Source organism: Atta cephalotes (assembly GCF_000143395.1).
Source record: "Atta cephalotes unplaced genomic scaffold scaffold00003, whole genome shotgun sequence".
Classification (NCBI taxonomy): domain Eukaryota; kingdom Metazoa; phylum Arthropoda; class Insecta; order Hymenoptera; family Formicidae; genus Atta; species Atta cephalotes.
Genome location: NW_012130067.1, coordinates 338,403 through 355,224, shown reverse-complemented (window position 1 = coordinate 355,224; position 16,822 = coordinate 338,403). Strand labels below are relative to the sequence as shown.

General features: G+C 28.7%; 2 protein-coding genes across 2 annotated transcripts; one reads left to right on the top strand and one right to left on the bottom strand.

The window, feature by feature from the left end:
- The first annotated feature begins 195 nt into the window (after positions 1-195).
- LOC105625694 lies at positions 196-1,584 on the top strand. Its single transcript, XM_012207017.1, has 2 exons — positions 196-523; positions 1,233-1,584. The coding sequence occupies exons 1-2, from the start codon at positions 196-198 to the stop codon at positions 1,349-1,351; spliced, it is 447 nt and encodes a 148-aa protein (XP_012062407.1). The 3' UTR covers positions 1,352-1,584.
- Positions 1,585-5,888: 4,304 nt separating this feature from the next.
- On the bottom strand, positions 5,889-12,964 carry LOC105624290 (E3 ubiquitin-protein ligase Su(dx)). The gene is made up of 11 exons (XM_012205653.1): positions 12,907-12,964; positions 11,945-12,373; positions 10,130-11,474; positions 9,827-10,058; positions 9,181-9,488; positions 8,753-8,995; positions 8,436-8,595; positions 8,077-8,351; positions 7,007-7,232; positions 6,826-6,922; positions 5,889-6,061 (listed from the first exon to the last, which is right to left on the bottom strand). Exons 1-11 carry the CDS (start codon positions 12,962-12,964, stop codon positions 5,889-5,891), a joined length of 3,546 nt encoding a protein of 1,181 aa, XP_012061043.1.
- Between the last annotated feature and the right edge of the window lie 3,858 nt (positions 12,965-16,822).

Below are 16,822 nucleotides of genomic sequence, written 5' to 3'. Positions count from 1 at the left end.
ATATATATATATATATATATATATATATATATATAATAAAATGAAATTAATCAATTGGTAAAAAAAAACAGTTATTTTTTAAAAAGGTTTAATCAATAAAATGTCATATCTAAAAAATTGGAAGAATCCGTCACGTGATTCAATGTGCATGACTTAGGATTATATCGATTTTAAATGTAAAAATCAAAATCGTTGATGAAGTTTCCTTTTCACAATAATTACCCATATGATGTTTACAATTCATATTATAGGCCGGTAGAATTTTCAAAAATGTGGAATAAAGAAAATATGGAAATAACAAAACCTTCCATATCAACTTTCTCAATTGGAAAATCTGTTAGAAAGGAAATTATACGTAGAGCTGATGGAACTATTGAGAAAAAGCAAATAATCAGAGATAGTGAAGGCAATGAGGAGACAGTTATTTCAAAAGAAGCAGACAACAAAACATATGTTGTTAGTATAAAAAGAGATAAAAATGGCGTTGAAACAAGATCTGAGGATTTATTTAATATGGATGAAAGTATGTATGATAGATATATTAAATTTAATTAAAAAATAATTAAGAAATTATGAATGGAAACATGTTATAGTTTCTAATATTGTATTCATTAAAAAATTATTTATGCATTTATTTGAAAATTAATGTGACAAATAAGCAAATTAACAAATTTGATTGTGTAATTATAAAACTAGTTATAAAAGGAAATTTCTATATAAACTTCATTAATGTCTACTGAGTGATGAAAAGAGTATCAGATTTTAAGTCTATTAAACAATTCTTTTACGTTTTGAAACGCTTTAAACGTTTTTTTTTCTTTTCAAGAGGTTGTATATGTACATTTGAGATCTAATTTTTTGTTTATATTCAAAAATATGTAACATTGTAGTGTTCTGGTTGGGATGTCAGGTTGCTCACACGCATTCATAAGCTTCATTCTTCTTTCCACATATAATGATCGATAAAAATAAAATAAAGCTTACAACGCGTGACCATCCAAATTGAAAGCAGTTTATATATTTTCATAACACTCAGGATATTCTTATATTTATATATTCTTATATCGTAGTCGATTCTTATATTTAAGACTATCTTAAATATAGTCTTAAGATGTCATAAGCCAATTTTAAGACATAACTTAAAACAGTCTTAAAACAAAACTGAATATAAATACCGCCCTTAATAACCGTACTTGCTATTGTATAATTTAATACGAAAATTTTAATTGCAGATGAATTGAAAGACTTTAACCAAAAGTGGGAATCTTCTGTAAAAGATAACATAGGTGATCACAACTCAACTTATCGTTTTCCGTGGGAAAAGTTTTTTGGTCCCAATCCAAAATTGTAGCAAGAAATAGATAAAAAAGTTATAGTCTTTATTCCTAGTATATTTAATATATCTCCTGTATGTAATATACGAATACTAATAAATTAAATGAACTAATATATTAAATTAATTGAATCAACAATAGAGGTGCTCCTTTCATAATTTCTAATCACAAAGTTTTCTTTATTTGATAGAATATACTTTATACAATATTTATTATATACATAGATGTGTATTTAATAAATTTATCATTTGACAAAAAAATTTTTTCAATTTATACTATCGAATCGCTCAGAAATATAATATAATATTATAAGAAAGAAATGATTTATTGTTAAGAATTTACCTGTTTTTGAATTACATAAATCTTGAATGTTCTGATAATTGATTGTAATATCATATATTGCATTTACGTTCATTTTAAAATATCGATTTTAATTCATATTAATGAATTTTTTTCAGATAATATTTTTTTTTGAAATACACGCGGAGTATAATATTAAATAATATAAAATAAAAATATAATATAATATAAAAATATTGATGATACAATTCATTGCAATAAATGTAACTACAGATGTTATTAAACTCGATCAAGAATGCCATGTAAATGTAATAATCAATATTTCCTCAAAATTTTAAATTCAGGAAATTATATCTCTTTTTAGATCACAGAAAAACAATCAGAATATCAGAAACAATCAGAATATGAGAAAAATAATAAAAGATGTACGCATACAATAAAGCACTGAATTCAAATTACCTATAAATATATTTATATGAATTAATATTATACAAGAGAACTTAAAAAATAAACATGCTTTACAAATATTAATATATGCTGTAATAGCAGTATATTCAACATTTTATAAGCAGGTATTTTTATTTTTTTATTACTTCGATACTTAAATAAATGTTTTACCCTGATTTATCTTAATAAATCCAAATATTTTTGTAGATATTTAAATAATATTCAATACGCACATATATGCATCTATTTATGCAGTAATACACGCAAATGATTGTGTTTATACTGCATAGATATTATATACATAAAATATATATTACTTACAAACAAATGCACAATTTTATAATTTTCAATATTACATTACTATAAATACAGCAAAAAATAGTTATTAGGTAATTTCATATATTTGTGAGATAATATGCAGGGTATCAATAAATCTCTAAATAAATGACAATACAAATGTATGAGAAATATATCCGATAATAAAAATATCCAGAAATTCTTTCTACAATAAAATTGGCCGTTTATATATAGCAAATATTTATAATATTATTTAGATAATTTAGATAATGTATCTAAATTAGTATAATTATTAATATTCGCTATTTCAGATATATAAAGAGATAACTATAGTCACTTCTGTTCTAAACTTCCTAAGATGGAACATAAAGTATTTTATTAGTCGCCTATAAAATATTATACAGAATGTTCTGGTAAAGATGAGCATTATTTCACGAGAGCACATACAGATTAGATAAAAATAATCCTGTAAGTTTTTATAAATTTTTTTCCTACTACACATTGTTGAGATACTTGTTTGCCAAGATTCGAAAATTTTTCTTAAATAATTTTTATTCTACTTTTATACAGCTTTTGCAAAACAAAATTATATTTGCGCATAATGCGATTGATCAATCGATGAATTAAAAAATTCAAGAAAAATGCGTTTTTCCCATTAAATAGAAAGAGAGTGCGTTGCATCTTCTAGAATGACAATATTCCTTTCATTCGCGTAAATATTTAATAAACGATTGTGATTAAAATGTAATAAAATATAAGTGAAATTTATACATATTTATGTGGCTCGAATTCACGTAGTAGTATCATTCTCATAAAAAAATAGAAGATATTATACGCTCTCATTCTATCAACTTAATCCCCTGATTATATAGTCATGTCTATGATATATCTATACCTAATAATTATAAAATTATACATGAAGAGTTCAAGTTATTCAAGAAAAATACTTTCCAAATCTTTGAAAACAAATATCTTGATAACGGTCATAAAATAAAAATTTATATAGAAATTTATGGGGTTATTTTCATCTGTGTTTTTGAAATGAGGTGAAAATTACAAAAGCGAGCAAATTTACTAGATGTTGACCAATGAAATGTATAAATATTCCAGTAAATTTGCTCATTTTTAAAATTTTTATCTCGTTTCAAGATACACGATCAATCCTTATCTGATTAACTATCATTCTTATTACTTTAAAATGAGAATTTGTGACTCAGTTATATTATTTTTTCCGGGACACTCTATATATACAAAGTATCCCATTTTAATTGCCCCAGGCAAATATTTCGAAAAATCATTTAGTGCGCAGTTTAAAGGACTACATACGTTTAAATTCATATAGAATTATTAGACCATTAAAATGCATTTATTTCCTATATTAATTGAAATTATAAATTTTTTTTATTATTTTACATAAAATGATTCCTCTAATTATTCTGCACATAAAAGAAAAGTTATCAAAACCTCAATAATTTACAACATATTCTTTTATGTTAAAGTAAAACCAGAATAGTATAAAATAAAAAAATATAAAATATCTTGTGAACTTCATTTTTTTGATAATTCTATCTTAATATTTTTAACACAAAATTTTAAAAAATATTTTGAAAAATTCTGAAATGTTTCTGCCTTCCATACTTTTTCGGGATATTACTTAAGGCAATTAAAGTACTGTGTACAAGTTGTTTCAAAATCCCTGAATGAAAATAGTATAAGAAAGTTTTTTAAAAATTAATAAAAGTATACGTCATTATTTTTTATTTTTGAGCAATAGTTTTCGTGGCTTAATAAAAAATTAATAAACGAAAAAATAAATGAATAAATTAGAAAAGCTTAGAAGTCATAATAAATCACGGCACATATACAATTAGATTGCAATTAACTATTCGATTTCTACTATGTTCTGTATATTATCGCATTGGTATAAATTGTAATTAAAATAATTTTCTATAGAATCAGGCATTACTAGCAATATGACGCTAATAATCTAAAAATTTTCATTTGTTGTATTTATTTTATCTTTAAATCAGGATTATATTACACGTAATATTGCACAGACATATGTACAAGATATTTTGTTCAGATGAAAGTTGGATGCAAATATTGATAAAATTAATTTTTGAAAAATATCAGTCTTTTAAGATCAAATATGGAGGTTACCGCTAATTTTTTTTAATGAAATTGATTTTTTTCTACATAATAATTCCTTTGATTATTTTGCACATAAAAATGTTAGGTAAATGTAACTGTCGAAGGTAACTATCGAAAAATCAATAATTTACGAGATATTTCATGTGCCAAAATAAAATATAAAATATCTCGTAAATTTGAAGTGGACTGCAAGATTCACGAAACGTTGGCATTCCAAGAATGGATCTGGACACGGAGAAAACGCATAATCTTTATAGAAAGCACCCGTGGAAGCCTCAAGAATATTATCTTGTAAATTATTTTTTATAATTTTCAATTCCATTAAAAAAATGACTGTATATACGATCTTGAAAAACTAATTTTTAAAAAAATTATTTTATTTTATTTTTTTTCATTTCTTCAAACCGTACAATTTTGATTTGAAACATTATATCTTTTATATTTTCCGAAATATACAACACATTACGTTTGAAACAACAAAATTCTGTATGCATATATATATATATATATATATATATATATGCAATTTATTTATTTACTGGTAGTAAATAGTAAATAATGTTAAGTATTGATACCAAGATTGATACCTAATTATATTTACATATGTGCAAAAATGTAATATTATATTTACAATATTTAATTAAATTATATGTATATGCATAACTCATGAACAGATAATCATTTAATAAGTTTAATTATAGATCTTGATTGAGCAGTTTTAAAAACTTGAAAAATTACTGCATACAATAAGAAATGGCATACACTTTTATTTAATTTTCAAAAATCTTTCCGCATTATCATTCTGAAGCAAATTGTAAACCCCTCCTCTGTGTGTGTGTGTGTGTGTGTGTGTGTGTGTGTGTGTGTGTGTGTGTGTGTGTGTGTGTGTGTGTGTGTGTGTGTGTGTGTGTGTGTGTGTGTGTGTGTGTGTGTGTGTGTGTGTATGCTGCAAAAAAAACATTAAACTTTACATTTTTATATAGTTTCTTTATATATATTTATATTATTTTTAATTTTATTATCAATTTCATGCCTTATTAATATTCTATTCAATATCTGTGGATAAGTTAAAAATATCGATAAAATATGAAATATTGGAATAAATTATAATAGAGTAATACTTAAATATTATTACATTATTTGCATATAATTTAAGACATTTCATATAAATTTTTGGAACAATATACACATCTTCAATTATTTGCAACTTTTACAATGTCAATTATAGCTACCCTAAACAGATTTCAAATGTAGCATAGAAACGTTTACCATCAGTTCGCGACACTAAATTTTGCTTTTGTCATTAATACACTATTGCAGTGTACCTACCACAGTAATTATTAATTAATATGTTTACAATTATTCTTGGCCAAAACCTTCCGTTTCTTCGATTGCGTAATTCAGTTTTTCTACTAATTGGTCGTAACTTTTGTAAGGTGGTAAATCTAATCTGTTAAAACAGGTATGTGATCTTGGTAGCCAAGTATCTTTGCCAAATTTCTCTATACAAAACCTTTGTGGCCCATTACTACCTGTAATACAATATAGCACAAAATTCATATTATTGTTAAACTTTCTTAATTTAATCATCAATTGATTGTTTAAATCAGTAAATAATAATATTGATCAATTTATATTGAGTCACAATCTTTTTATGAATTATATCTACATTTATAAAATAGAATATATGACACGTACGCACGCATTCAAGAAAAGTTAAGTTAAAAAGTTAAATAACTTTAACTTGACTTATAGTTACATTTTAGATTCTCAATTTTAACTTAATGTAGTTACATTTTTTTTCATTGGCTATTACTATTAATTTTTAATTTCACTTTCTTAAGTTAAGTCTTGTTGTAAATAAATAAGTCACGCGTCTACATATACTATACAGGTATACATATACTTTACATAGGTCTAACTAACTCTCACTAATCTATAGCATTTTTCATAGTGAGGAAACATTCAAAAAACTGATTCAAAAAATTCTAATTCCTAAGTATATTTCTAAATAAGATGTATATTTGTTATTTCAATTATATTCAATTATAAAGCTAAAATCCTGAAATCATGAAGCAAAACACATTTAATTTTTGATTTTTCAATTATTCTTTTTATTAACTTAACTTTTAATTCAATTAATTTCATTATGGATTAACTTGTAAATCAAGTTAAATTTTCACACAACTTTAACATAACTTTAATCTAATCTGACTTAATTTAAAAAAATTTAATTTACCAAATTCTGAACACTTATTATTTTTAGTAAAAATAAGCTTGTCTCTTTAAAACTTACCCATTAGTTCAGCAAATCCACCAACAGGTACACGGCAAGTACCAGTTACAAACTGCAATAATCTAGCTCTTTTTTCGCTATCTGTTCTTGTTACAAACTAAAATACAAACAGTACATATTTGAACATTGTAATTACAATAAAATTTGATATAAATTTTGATATAACATTAAGAACATGTACCTGCCAAAACCACAGAATCTGTTTGCTGTTACGAGTATAATGTCTATAAATAGTATTGCGTTGCCAGTCTTCAACATCTATTTCTTGCATACCGCAAAGCATGAGCTCCAATTCACGTTCATCGAAATATTTGAGCCACTCAAGTGGCACAACCGAATTGAAACCTTCTAAAAATGCTTTAGTTTGTTCTTCTATACCTCTTGTCATCCTCCATTCTGTCATCAATCTGTCGAATATTCACGAATAAAAACATATCTTATAGCGAATTTTTTTTATAGCGATTGAACACATTAATGCGCACAACACACTAATGTATCCAACCGAATTTGCTGTTACAAATATACGCGTACATACATAGATTATTATATTAATAAAAAAGTAACATTTCAATTAGCAACTTTTCAATAAAGCATTTTTTTAATTCTGAAATGTTTTAATTAAGATAGCTAATATGCATTTATATAACTTTATTCTTCTCTTATGTTATACTTTCATAATGTATTTTTTAAAACTATCATCAGTTCTTAAAATTCAAACACTACAATCCTAGTATAGTGTAAAGAACTTTGCCCATTTTTTTTTCATAAGGGTTTTGGACTTGCATCTCCTGATCAATTATATAGGGTGTCCTAGTTTACTTGATCATCAAATATCTCTTAAATAGCATTTTAGAAAAAAATGCTTTAGACAAAAGTTTTGTGATTTCGAGAGACATAAGATGATTGACAATATTTATCTTTTCAGGATCTAAACTTATTTTTTCTTAAATATTATCATATATTGTTATTTACAAAATTTTATATGATTAATGACCGGACGCGAATAGTTCAAAATGGATGAAATTCTTTCAGTTTTGATAATTTTTTATATAAGCAAAAAATCTAAAAATGTGTAATTTTTATACAAAAATATATTAATCTATAGAGTCAATTTCCTTTCAAATTTTGTTTCATCTAAAAAATGTTTATTTATGTCACTTTTCAATTAATGCAACAATATACATACCATGTAGTTTCTTTCTTATTATAATTTTTTTATATTACAATCATTTTTGTTACAAAGAGATATACCTAATGTAGTCTTCCTTATTGTCTTCACCTACTCTAACTTTATCACCACCTTCCTTTAACTCGTGATGTATCACTTGACCAAGAATCTCAAAATCCACACTATAGTATAATTCTAGGCCACATTCATCGATATTATTTTCTTTTATCCATACGAGGGATTTGTAGAATTCCGGATCAATAGATTCTATATCCTTCATTACTAATTTTTTATTCAACATGCGCTTATAAAACGGCATTGTAAATCCACTATATATAAATCGGCCATGATACAGAGCCTAAAATAAGAGAAAAATAAAATGATTTTATATAATACAAAAAAAAGAAACATAAACCATTATCTATAAATACAAAAAACATACCATTGCAATAAATCTTCCTATAAACTTGAAATACTGTAAATGATCAGGATTAACATATGATGCTGGATTTATTTGTAAACTGTAATTACTTTTATTGGCATACTCAAATAGGCAATACATCGGATTTAAAACTTCATGGCTTAATAAGAAAAACCATTCCCTGAAAATTAGAATTGTTTAATTTCTCCATAGCAATTGAGAATGAGCATTATATAAATAAATTTTAATATTTAGCTTTTCATACAAAGTGGATATATGATTATTCTATAAATGTCTATTTAATAATAAGTTTATTATTATATATCTGTATATCCTACCTAGATACACCTCCATAATCTAATCCCTCCTCTCCTTTAAATATTATATATAATCGTCGTCTTAGTGCAAAGGCTTCCGCATTCATTATTTGATGATAAGAATCTTCAAATAATGTTTGCCGACTAACGCTAATCTTAATATGATTAGGCAGCGCATTAGTCTGGCACAAAAATCGGAATTGAGACAATTTCCATCGGAATGACCTTTCGTATGCCCTCGGGACGCGATATACACCTTTTGGACTGTGCAAATAGAATATATAGTTATAATTTTTTTTTATTTTACACTGTAGGCGTATTCTGATATACACTGCCAATACTGAAAATTTATAGTACACGTTACGTATACTATAGATTTTCAGTACTAGTAGAGTATATCGGAACATGACGTATGCATGTTAAGCTTGAACAATGCATTTGACACTAACCCTTTGGGTGCACCTGGTCTTGGATCTTGAAATGTCGTTGTTCGAGTGTTGTGATCCACAAAATAGCGAACTCCATCTTCCGTCAATCGTATTTCCCAGCCATCTGGCAACGGTGGCTCATCCATTCCGGTCTCTTGACCTTGAGTTCGAGGATCCTCCCATTGCGTAGTACGGTTCTTATGATTTACATAATAAACTCTTCCTTCTGGTTGTTTCCGTTTTTCCCAACCTGCCGGTAATGGTCCCAGAGCATCATCATCATCTACCATGGATGTCGATGGACCAACAGAAGCTTGACTATTATGAGCCTACAATACAATAATCCAATCAGATCAAATGCTACAAAATCTAATTTAATGTTTTCTCATTAAATAAAAGTTTTAATTTGTTTATTTATTATTTTATAGACCATCATTTTTTATCTTGTTTGGACAGCTATTGTGGCGAACACAATCGATTACTTTGAAAATTTGTTTGTATAATTCATTTATAATATTATTCTTCTTATATTATTTGTTATACTATCAAATTTTGCTATTAATATATAATTAGAAAGTATAGCACAATCTATTAAAGATTATCTTGACTTTTAATCTATTGAGACTTTAAATTATTTTAATTTATTTAATCTAATTAGTTTAATTACCTGAGGATAAAGAAATCTTTGATTGCCTTGTTGTACGACATATTGCCTTTCACCTTGCCAATGTTGGAAATGTTGTAATCTTTCTGTATTTGGCCTTTGCCATGTGGTACTTCTTGTATTATGATCCACGTAATAAATTCTACCTCTTGGATCTCGACGAACTTCCCATCCATGAGGCAAAGGTTGTGGTCTCTCCCAAGACGTGCTTCGAGTATTATGATCGACATAATATCTAACAGCACAACAGATATATGACAGAGATAATATCTAATAACTTGAGAGATATAAGATAGAGATAATTACCTTCTTCCATATAAATCATATCTCATTTCCCAACCAGGCGGCAAAGGTTCTTCGGAATGATTGATATCTTCAGTAAGCACTATGGAAGATCCTGGTTGTGTCACAGATTGTCCAGGCACAGATGCAGCAATAGATTGACTTGAAGCTGTGGTCTGTGGAATTCGCGGCACATTGGAACGAGAATCTGGTAGCGCAACAGGAGATATATGTTCCACAATAGGAATTGTTCGTCCATCAGAGAGAGGAATCACTGCCGATTGTTCTGATCGAAAAATTACAGCACGATTATCTGTCAGTGGAACACTTGCATTTTGCTGGCTACGTGAAACTCCACATAGATCTAGATGAGGTGCTGTACTTATTGACTGTTCTACCCGCGGAGTTCGCAACTCCTCTTGCGGGCGAACATTTGTGGATTGTTCCGATTGTTGTCTTGTCGCACGTAAATCCTCACGAACATTCGTGGATTGCTCGGATTGCCTTATTCCTCGTAAATCCTCGGCCACACGAATGTTTGTAGATTGTTCTGATTGTTGTCTCATTCCGCGTTGATCCTCATTTGTCATACTCGTTCGTCGAATATTTGCCGGTTGATCCGATTGTCTCTGACACAACAAATCGTCTGGATCCAAAGGAATATTATTCACCAATTGTTCCAAACGTGCCATTACACGGCCATCTGTAACAATCGATTGTTCTAATCGTAGGGCACTAGCACTGCCACATGTATCCACATGCGACGATGCTTTCACATCTGTTTGAGAAGCACTGGAATTATCCGTATTAGGAAGCATAGATTGATCTTGTCGCGGAATTATACGGACATCCGCGCAAATCTGTTGCCCGGATATCATCGAGGAAGATTGTTCTGATCGCGGCGGACCACGTGAATCCGACTTGACCAATGTAGATTGATCTACATTGCTGTTATTGCTCCATGCTCGATTCTCTGATAAATTGGCTGAAGCCAACGATAGCTCTTTAATCGATCTACCTGTGAAAGTTCGTACATCTGTGGCATGCCGATTTCCTGATACCATAGATTTATCTGTCATTGGAATCGCGTGCCCGTTCACTAAAATACTTGTAGAAACGCTGTTAGTATTAGCGCTACTACCGACGTTGCCACTTGATGTACTATCTGTATTCGAGATTGTAGTAGACAATCCAATGTTTTTGTTGCTGTTTGCTTGACTGTTTCCTCCACTATAATTGGGACTAAGATGAATGTTTGCCAAACCACGATATATAGATGGTGCAAGATTTTCTGAGCTATGTAATCTCATGCGCGCACGGACTCCACCATTGAGAATGCTTCGATTATTGATTGTATCATTTGTGGCACCTAAAATGATACAATTTAAATAGAAAAAAAAAGAAAGAAAATTGTGATAACACGTATTCTTTCAATTTCTTTAATACGTTCTATGCCAGGCTAATTTTAATCGAATTTGATTTCATCATCATGCCGCTTAGGTTGCACGCCGATATTTTTGTTTGGATTTGTTTTTTTGGATTTATTAAATAAAATATATTTCATGATTGAAAAAATACAAAAATTATTATTAAGAAGATAATCCAATGTACTAATATATCTAATGTACTAATATATGCATATAGTATATTAAAAATTACTTCATAATTATGTTTTTTTTATATCCAAAATTATAGCCAAAATATCAAGTTTAAACGATAAGTCCAACATGGTTTTAGGTGATCCATGACATGGAACATGTTAAACAAACTTCCATTATAGATATTAAAATATTATTTTCAAAATTTTTTGTATATCAATCACTGTAATATTGTTCTTACCATCAGATTGTATTTGGCAAGATGGTTCAATAACATTTACTGGCATCTCATTAGTGGTATCAATTCTAAGTCCATCAAATACCGTTATCAATTCACCAACTTTGCATAGTTGAGAATCATGCTTGCTCTCACTCATTAAGTCAAATGTTAATTCTAAATTTTCTAGTTTTCCATTATAATGCGATAATACTTGGAACAAGTTTATTCGTTTTTCTCCTATTAAAGTATCTTTGCGAAATGTACTATGGTCAAGTAATCGAAAGTGCAACTGAGAATATGGTGTAACAAGTATAGTAAATTCTTCGTTCCATTTTGGTTGATATGTAGACTTTGATACTTCTGTTTTGCGAGGGCTTTTATCATCGACTGAAAATTCTATGTATGGATTAGGCTTTAAAAAAGTTGAACTTCTCAATATTGCTGCTTCAACTGAAATAATCGAATATCATTATTAATATAAATAAAACAATTATACAACCTTGATTGCACTATATCAATTTATAATTTAATAAAATAATTTTTAATTTTACAGAAATAAAATATTGAATTTAAAATATATTATTTTAAAGATGTAAATCATGTGTATAATTATTTTACATTTATTTTATATTTCATTAATTAGATATGTTCATATAACGAAACATTATGTAACAGAAGAAAATATTTAGTTAACAAGCAAATATAATTTCATAAAGATAACATTTGATTGATGATGCATAATATAACAGAATTTAGAATAGAAAACAGCAATGGTAACTTATATAATAATGCTAAATATAATGCTACAAATTTTTTTTCCCCACTTTTTTTTCACTGTGCAATTCTTCTAAATACAAATAATATAAACAAATTTAAAAAAAATTCTGATACAATTATATTCCTTTTGATAAAACAGAACATTTAATATAGGTTAAAAATATTCTTTAGTCTTTCTCACCTGGAATTCCATAAGTATAACTTACTTGTAATACTCAATTGGTGAAAACCAGGAGATGCTGTATCTTCCTCGCAATGAGACATTGTAAAAAATTTATTGCAATTCAAGGTGACTATTTTAAAGAATTCATAATATTCTTACTCCTTTGTGATATCTGCAATGTACACACAATAAGTTCTAGAAGTACAGTTAACTATAAAGGTTGATTATATTTATGATATCAACTAGTAAATAATTATATATCTGTATGTAATTTGCTGCACACACACACATACATATATACACGCGCATGCACGTACGCGCCACACACACACACACACACACATACACACACACATCAGTAATAGCATAAAAAATTAATCATTGAAAAAATATAATTGTGCTTTTGTTATTTTGAAAAACAATGTAATCAGTATAATTATATAATACATTCAATCTAATCTAGTCTTAATAAATTCGGCAAACTCAAGTACATAAAAACGAAGAATTTAAAAGTATGCAGAAATAGAATTTTTCGTCATTACGTCGCTATATACGCGACAACTTTACACTAAATTTTAGTTACGATCAATTTTTTTTCCAATTGAAATTATTTACGTACCAGATATGTATGTACAAAGGATTATCACCAAGACTTTACAACACAAATCATCGAGCAGTCCACAAGCTGCGAACTTCGTCTACATGTAACATTGTATGTTAGCTATCAATATTAGCAAATACGAACCTAAATTGGTGTCTCCGACCGCTCACAATATCTTGAGCGCTGATCTGCTGTTCATTACACACTGGATTGATGATCTTATCGCGACAAGGACAAATGGAAATATTCAAGATTTGCGTTATCAAATCTCGCTATCGGTCAGTCACCATCTTTTTATACGTCAAATGTAATCTCTTTATCATACGAGAGTGTAACTGCAATCATTGCAGATGATCATAATTGAAAATAGCTCAACGATCCGACGAATCTTCATGTGAAATTACATACGAGCTATATTTTCACTAGTGTGACATTACAGAACATACAGCATACACACACTTGAATCACGCAAGTCAGTCATAGCACTAGTTAACATCGTACATACATACACTTGATACGGAAGATATTAACTAGTGACTTTCTATTGAGTTATCTTAATTTCGGTGATATGTGTAAATATATGATATGTGTATTTAATTAATCATTTTCATGCATATTGTACCAATTTAATAATGCATCAGTCTTTAAAAATATTGAAATTAAAATAATTTAATAGAAAGTTACTATTTGGGCAATGTTCCAATTGACTGCTTTGTACTGAAAATCTATAAAGCATGTAACGTAAACTGTAGCTAGCAGTGGCAGCTGGCAAATTTAAAACATAGCCTTTATACACATATCAAGAGATCTGCAAAAAGTGCAACGCGAACAGAATCAAATACTCAGTAAACTAAAAAGAGTGTCTTTGATACCGAGCGCTAATTGGTGAAAAACCGGTTGTGAGAGTAAATTTTATTCTCATTACCCATTTTTCACCAATCAGAGCTCGGTGTCAAAACGTGCATGTGGTGCCTGCATAAAGATCCCGTAGATAATACGACCAATCTATGCTATTCTATGATGTCTGGAATTTTGGGAAACGAAATCTTGGAAAAATAAACAGACATTAGCGTGTTATATAAACGACAGTGTACGTGTATGAAATATTTCATCATTTAAATATTGCTTTTACATTCTGGAAATATTTCGGGAGAAATCGGAATATTCTTGAAATGTTATTTTGGAATTTTAATATTCATTTTACAAATATTTTAAAAATATTTATGTAGCATTAATTCAGCTTTGCTATTATTTTTTCCCCTTCAAACATCCAAATTTTTGTCTTTATTTGCCGTATTTCTTTTTGAAATATTCAATTGGACTATTTAAAATAAGATATCCTATAAAACTCAAGCTATATATTTTTCATATATTCAATTACATACAAATCAGGAATTTCGAATATTTAAGCCCATTTCCATCAAAATTAATCTCGGTTCAACTTACTCTTCGTCTTTTTCTAATCTTTAGAATTAGACAAAGACGAAAAATAAGTTGAAATTAATACCCATATTCATAGTCCTTCTTTAAGGAATGAAGATTCCTTGTTCTTCATTTTATGTTGTTTCATAAACCTTCCTTGATCAAACAAGGAGCCTTATTATCTTTCTTTTCTTAAAGGAGTTAGGAGTTTCTTTGAGGAGATGTAGCTTTCATAACTAAGGATATCTCTAAATTTAATTCGTCACACCGGTCTTTTTACTTTCGATAACTTTTAATTTAAATCTGATACATCGATAATTATTTTTGATAGCTTTTTTTGCGGAAATAAACTCCTCTAAAAGCATTTTTTCCTTCTTCGTATAATAAACATTATGGCGAATTCGATTGGAAGCACTGGGGATCGATTCTGTATCTTGAAGCAAGGTGAAAATTAAAAAAATAAGCGAACTAGAATATTAATAATTTCATTGGTCAACATCTAGTAAATTTGTTCACTTTTGTAATTTTCACTTTATTTGAAGATACAGAATCAACTCGCTGATGTATATTAAAGCCGTTGTACACTAATTTAATTTGAGTATAAAAATAAAATGCAAATATTTCGAATTATAAAATACATATTTTATCTAATAGTTCAATATTTTATCTAACAATACAATAAAATGTATTGACTATTTCACAATTTAATTGATTTAATACGATTAATGCGATACAAATATTTTGAAGCGTTTTTTATTTGATCAGTTGTAAAATTCTTTCTTCTAATAATCCATCAAATGTTTCAAAGCATTTGTAGCGAGACTTTAAGCACAGCCTAAAAGGTTGCAATAGTTTCTTTTTAATAGATTTCGGAATTCTTCTTTTCCTCCAATATGATTGGATAATCTTCTTTATATATATATATCTTTATACGGCTATACAAATTGTGTGAATGGTCGCGTTCAGCGGATTCGAGTTACGGAGCAGATGAGTGAGCGCTCGTTGCTATTGGATGATCAAAAAGAATACACCAATAGCAGCGAGTGCTTACGGATCTACTTTTTGCAACAGTTGAGTTTGCAGAACGCGTTTCAAACTATTCAAGGTCGCTCGATGATCCTTCGCAAGATGAGCATCTGAATGCTAACGCATGCGTACGGGTGAACTCCTTGAGGGTGAGTTGGGGTGAGTTTATGGGGTGGAAAATGTACGCACGTAGAGTGAGATGAATCATGAGAGAGTTATTTTAACATGCATTAACAAATTATCCATTGTTTATTGATCTGATAGTCTCAGTGTGACTTGTTCCTCTGGGGTTAAAGTATATTCGCTGCGTATTTTGGTTAAAGTATAATGTAATGCCGCACGGATAGGGGTGAGTGTATTTATTACATCTTACCATATGTTCAATCTGCGATACATATACATCTATATCCAGAAGAGCGCATTTTCGTGCTTCTTATAAGTATTATAAATTAAAGAATTCGTTTTAATACAAATGTAATGACGCGGATTACAGGCGATTTTTTCACAAATTCATTTATACCCATTATTTATTAAGTGTGATTTAATTATAATTACTCTTTCTCTTCTAATTATAGATAGTCTTACGTATAAAGAAATTGTAAAATTACTATCGATTTTGGGATTTTGAATATGTGATATGCGCAACCTTTTTTAAACTGAAGGCCATTTTTAGGTATAGGCAAAATCTTTCAGGCCGCATGTCTCCTAATGTCTTTCATTAGGATATATGTACACATTCGCATACACACGCACACGCACCACACACACACACACACACACACACACAGACACACACAGACACACACAGACACACAGACACACACACACACACAGACACACACACACACACACACACACACACACACACACACACACAGAGAGAGAGAGAGAGAGAGAGAGGAGGGAGGGG

Excerpts from the sequence above, each read along its gene's own strand:
- LOC105625694 (XM_012207017.1), top strand. The coding sequence starts at position 196 with ATGAAGTTTCCTTTTCACAATAATTACCCATATGATGTTTACAATTCA. Across the intron at positions 524-1,232 it reads TTTATTTAATATGGATGAAA|ATGAATTGAAAGACTTTAAC; the intron begins GTATGTATGATA and ends TTTTAATTGCAG.
- LOC105624290 (XM_012205653.1), bottom strand. The coding sequence starts at position 12,964 with ATGTCTCATTGCGAGGAAGATACAGCATCTCCTGGTTTTCACCAATTG. Across the intron at positions 8,596-8,752 it reads GATTATGGAGGTGTATCTAG|GGAATGGTTTTTCTTATTAA; the intron begins GTAGGATATACA and ends TCTAATTTTCAG. Across the intron at positions 6,062-6,825 it reads TGGATTTGCTGAACTAATGG|GTAGTAATGGGCCACAAAGG; the intron begins GTAAGTTTTAAA and ends ATTGTATTACAG.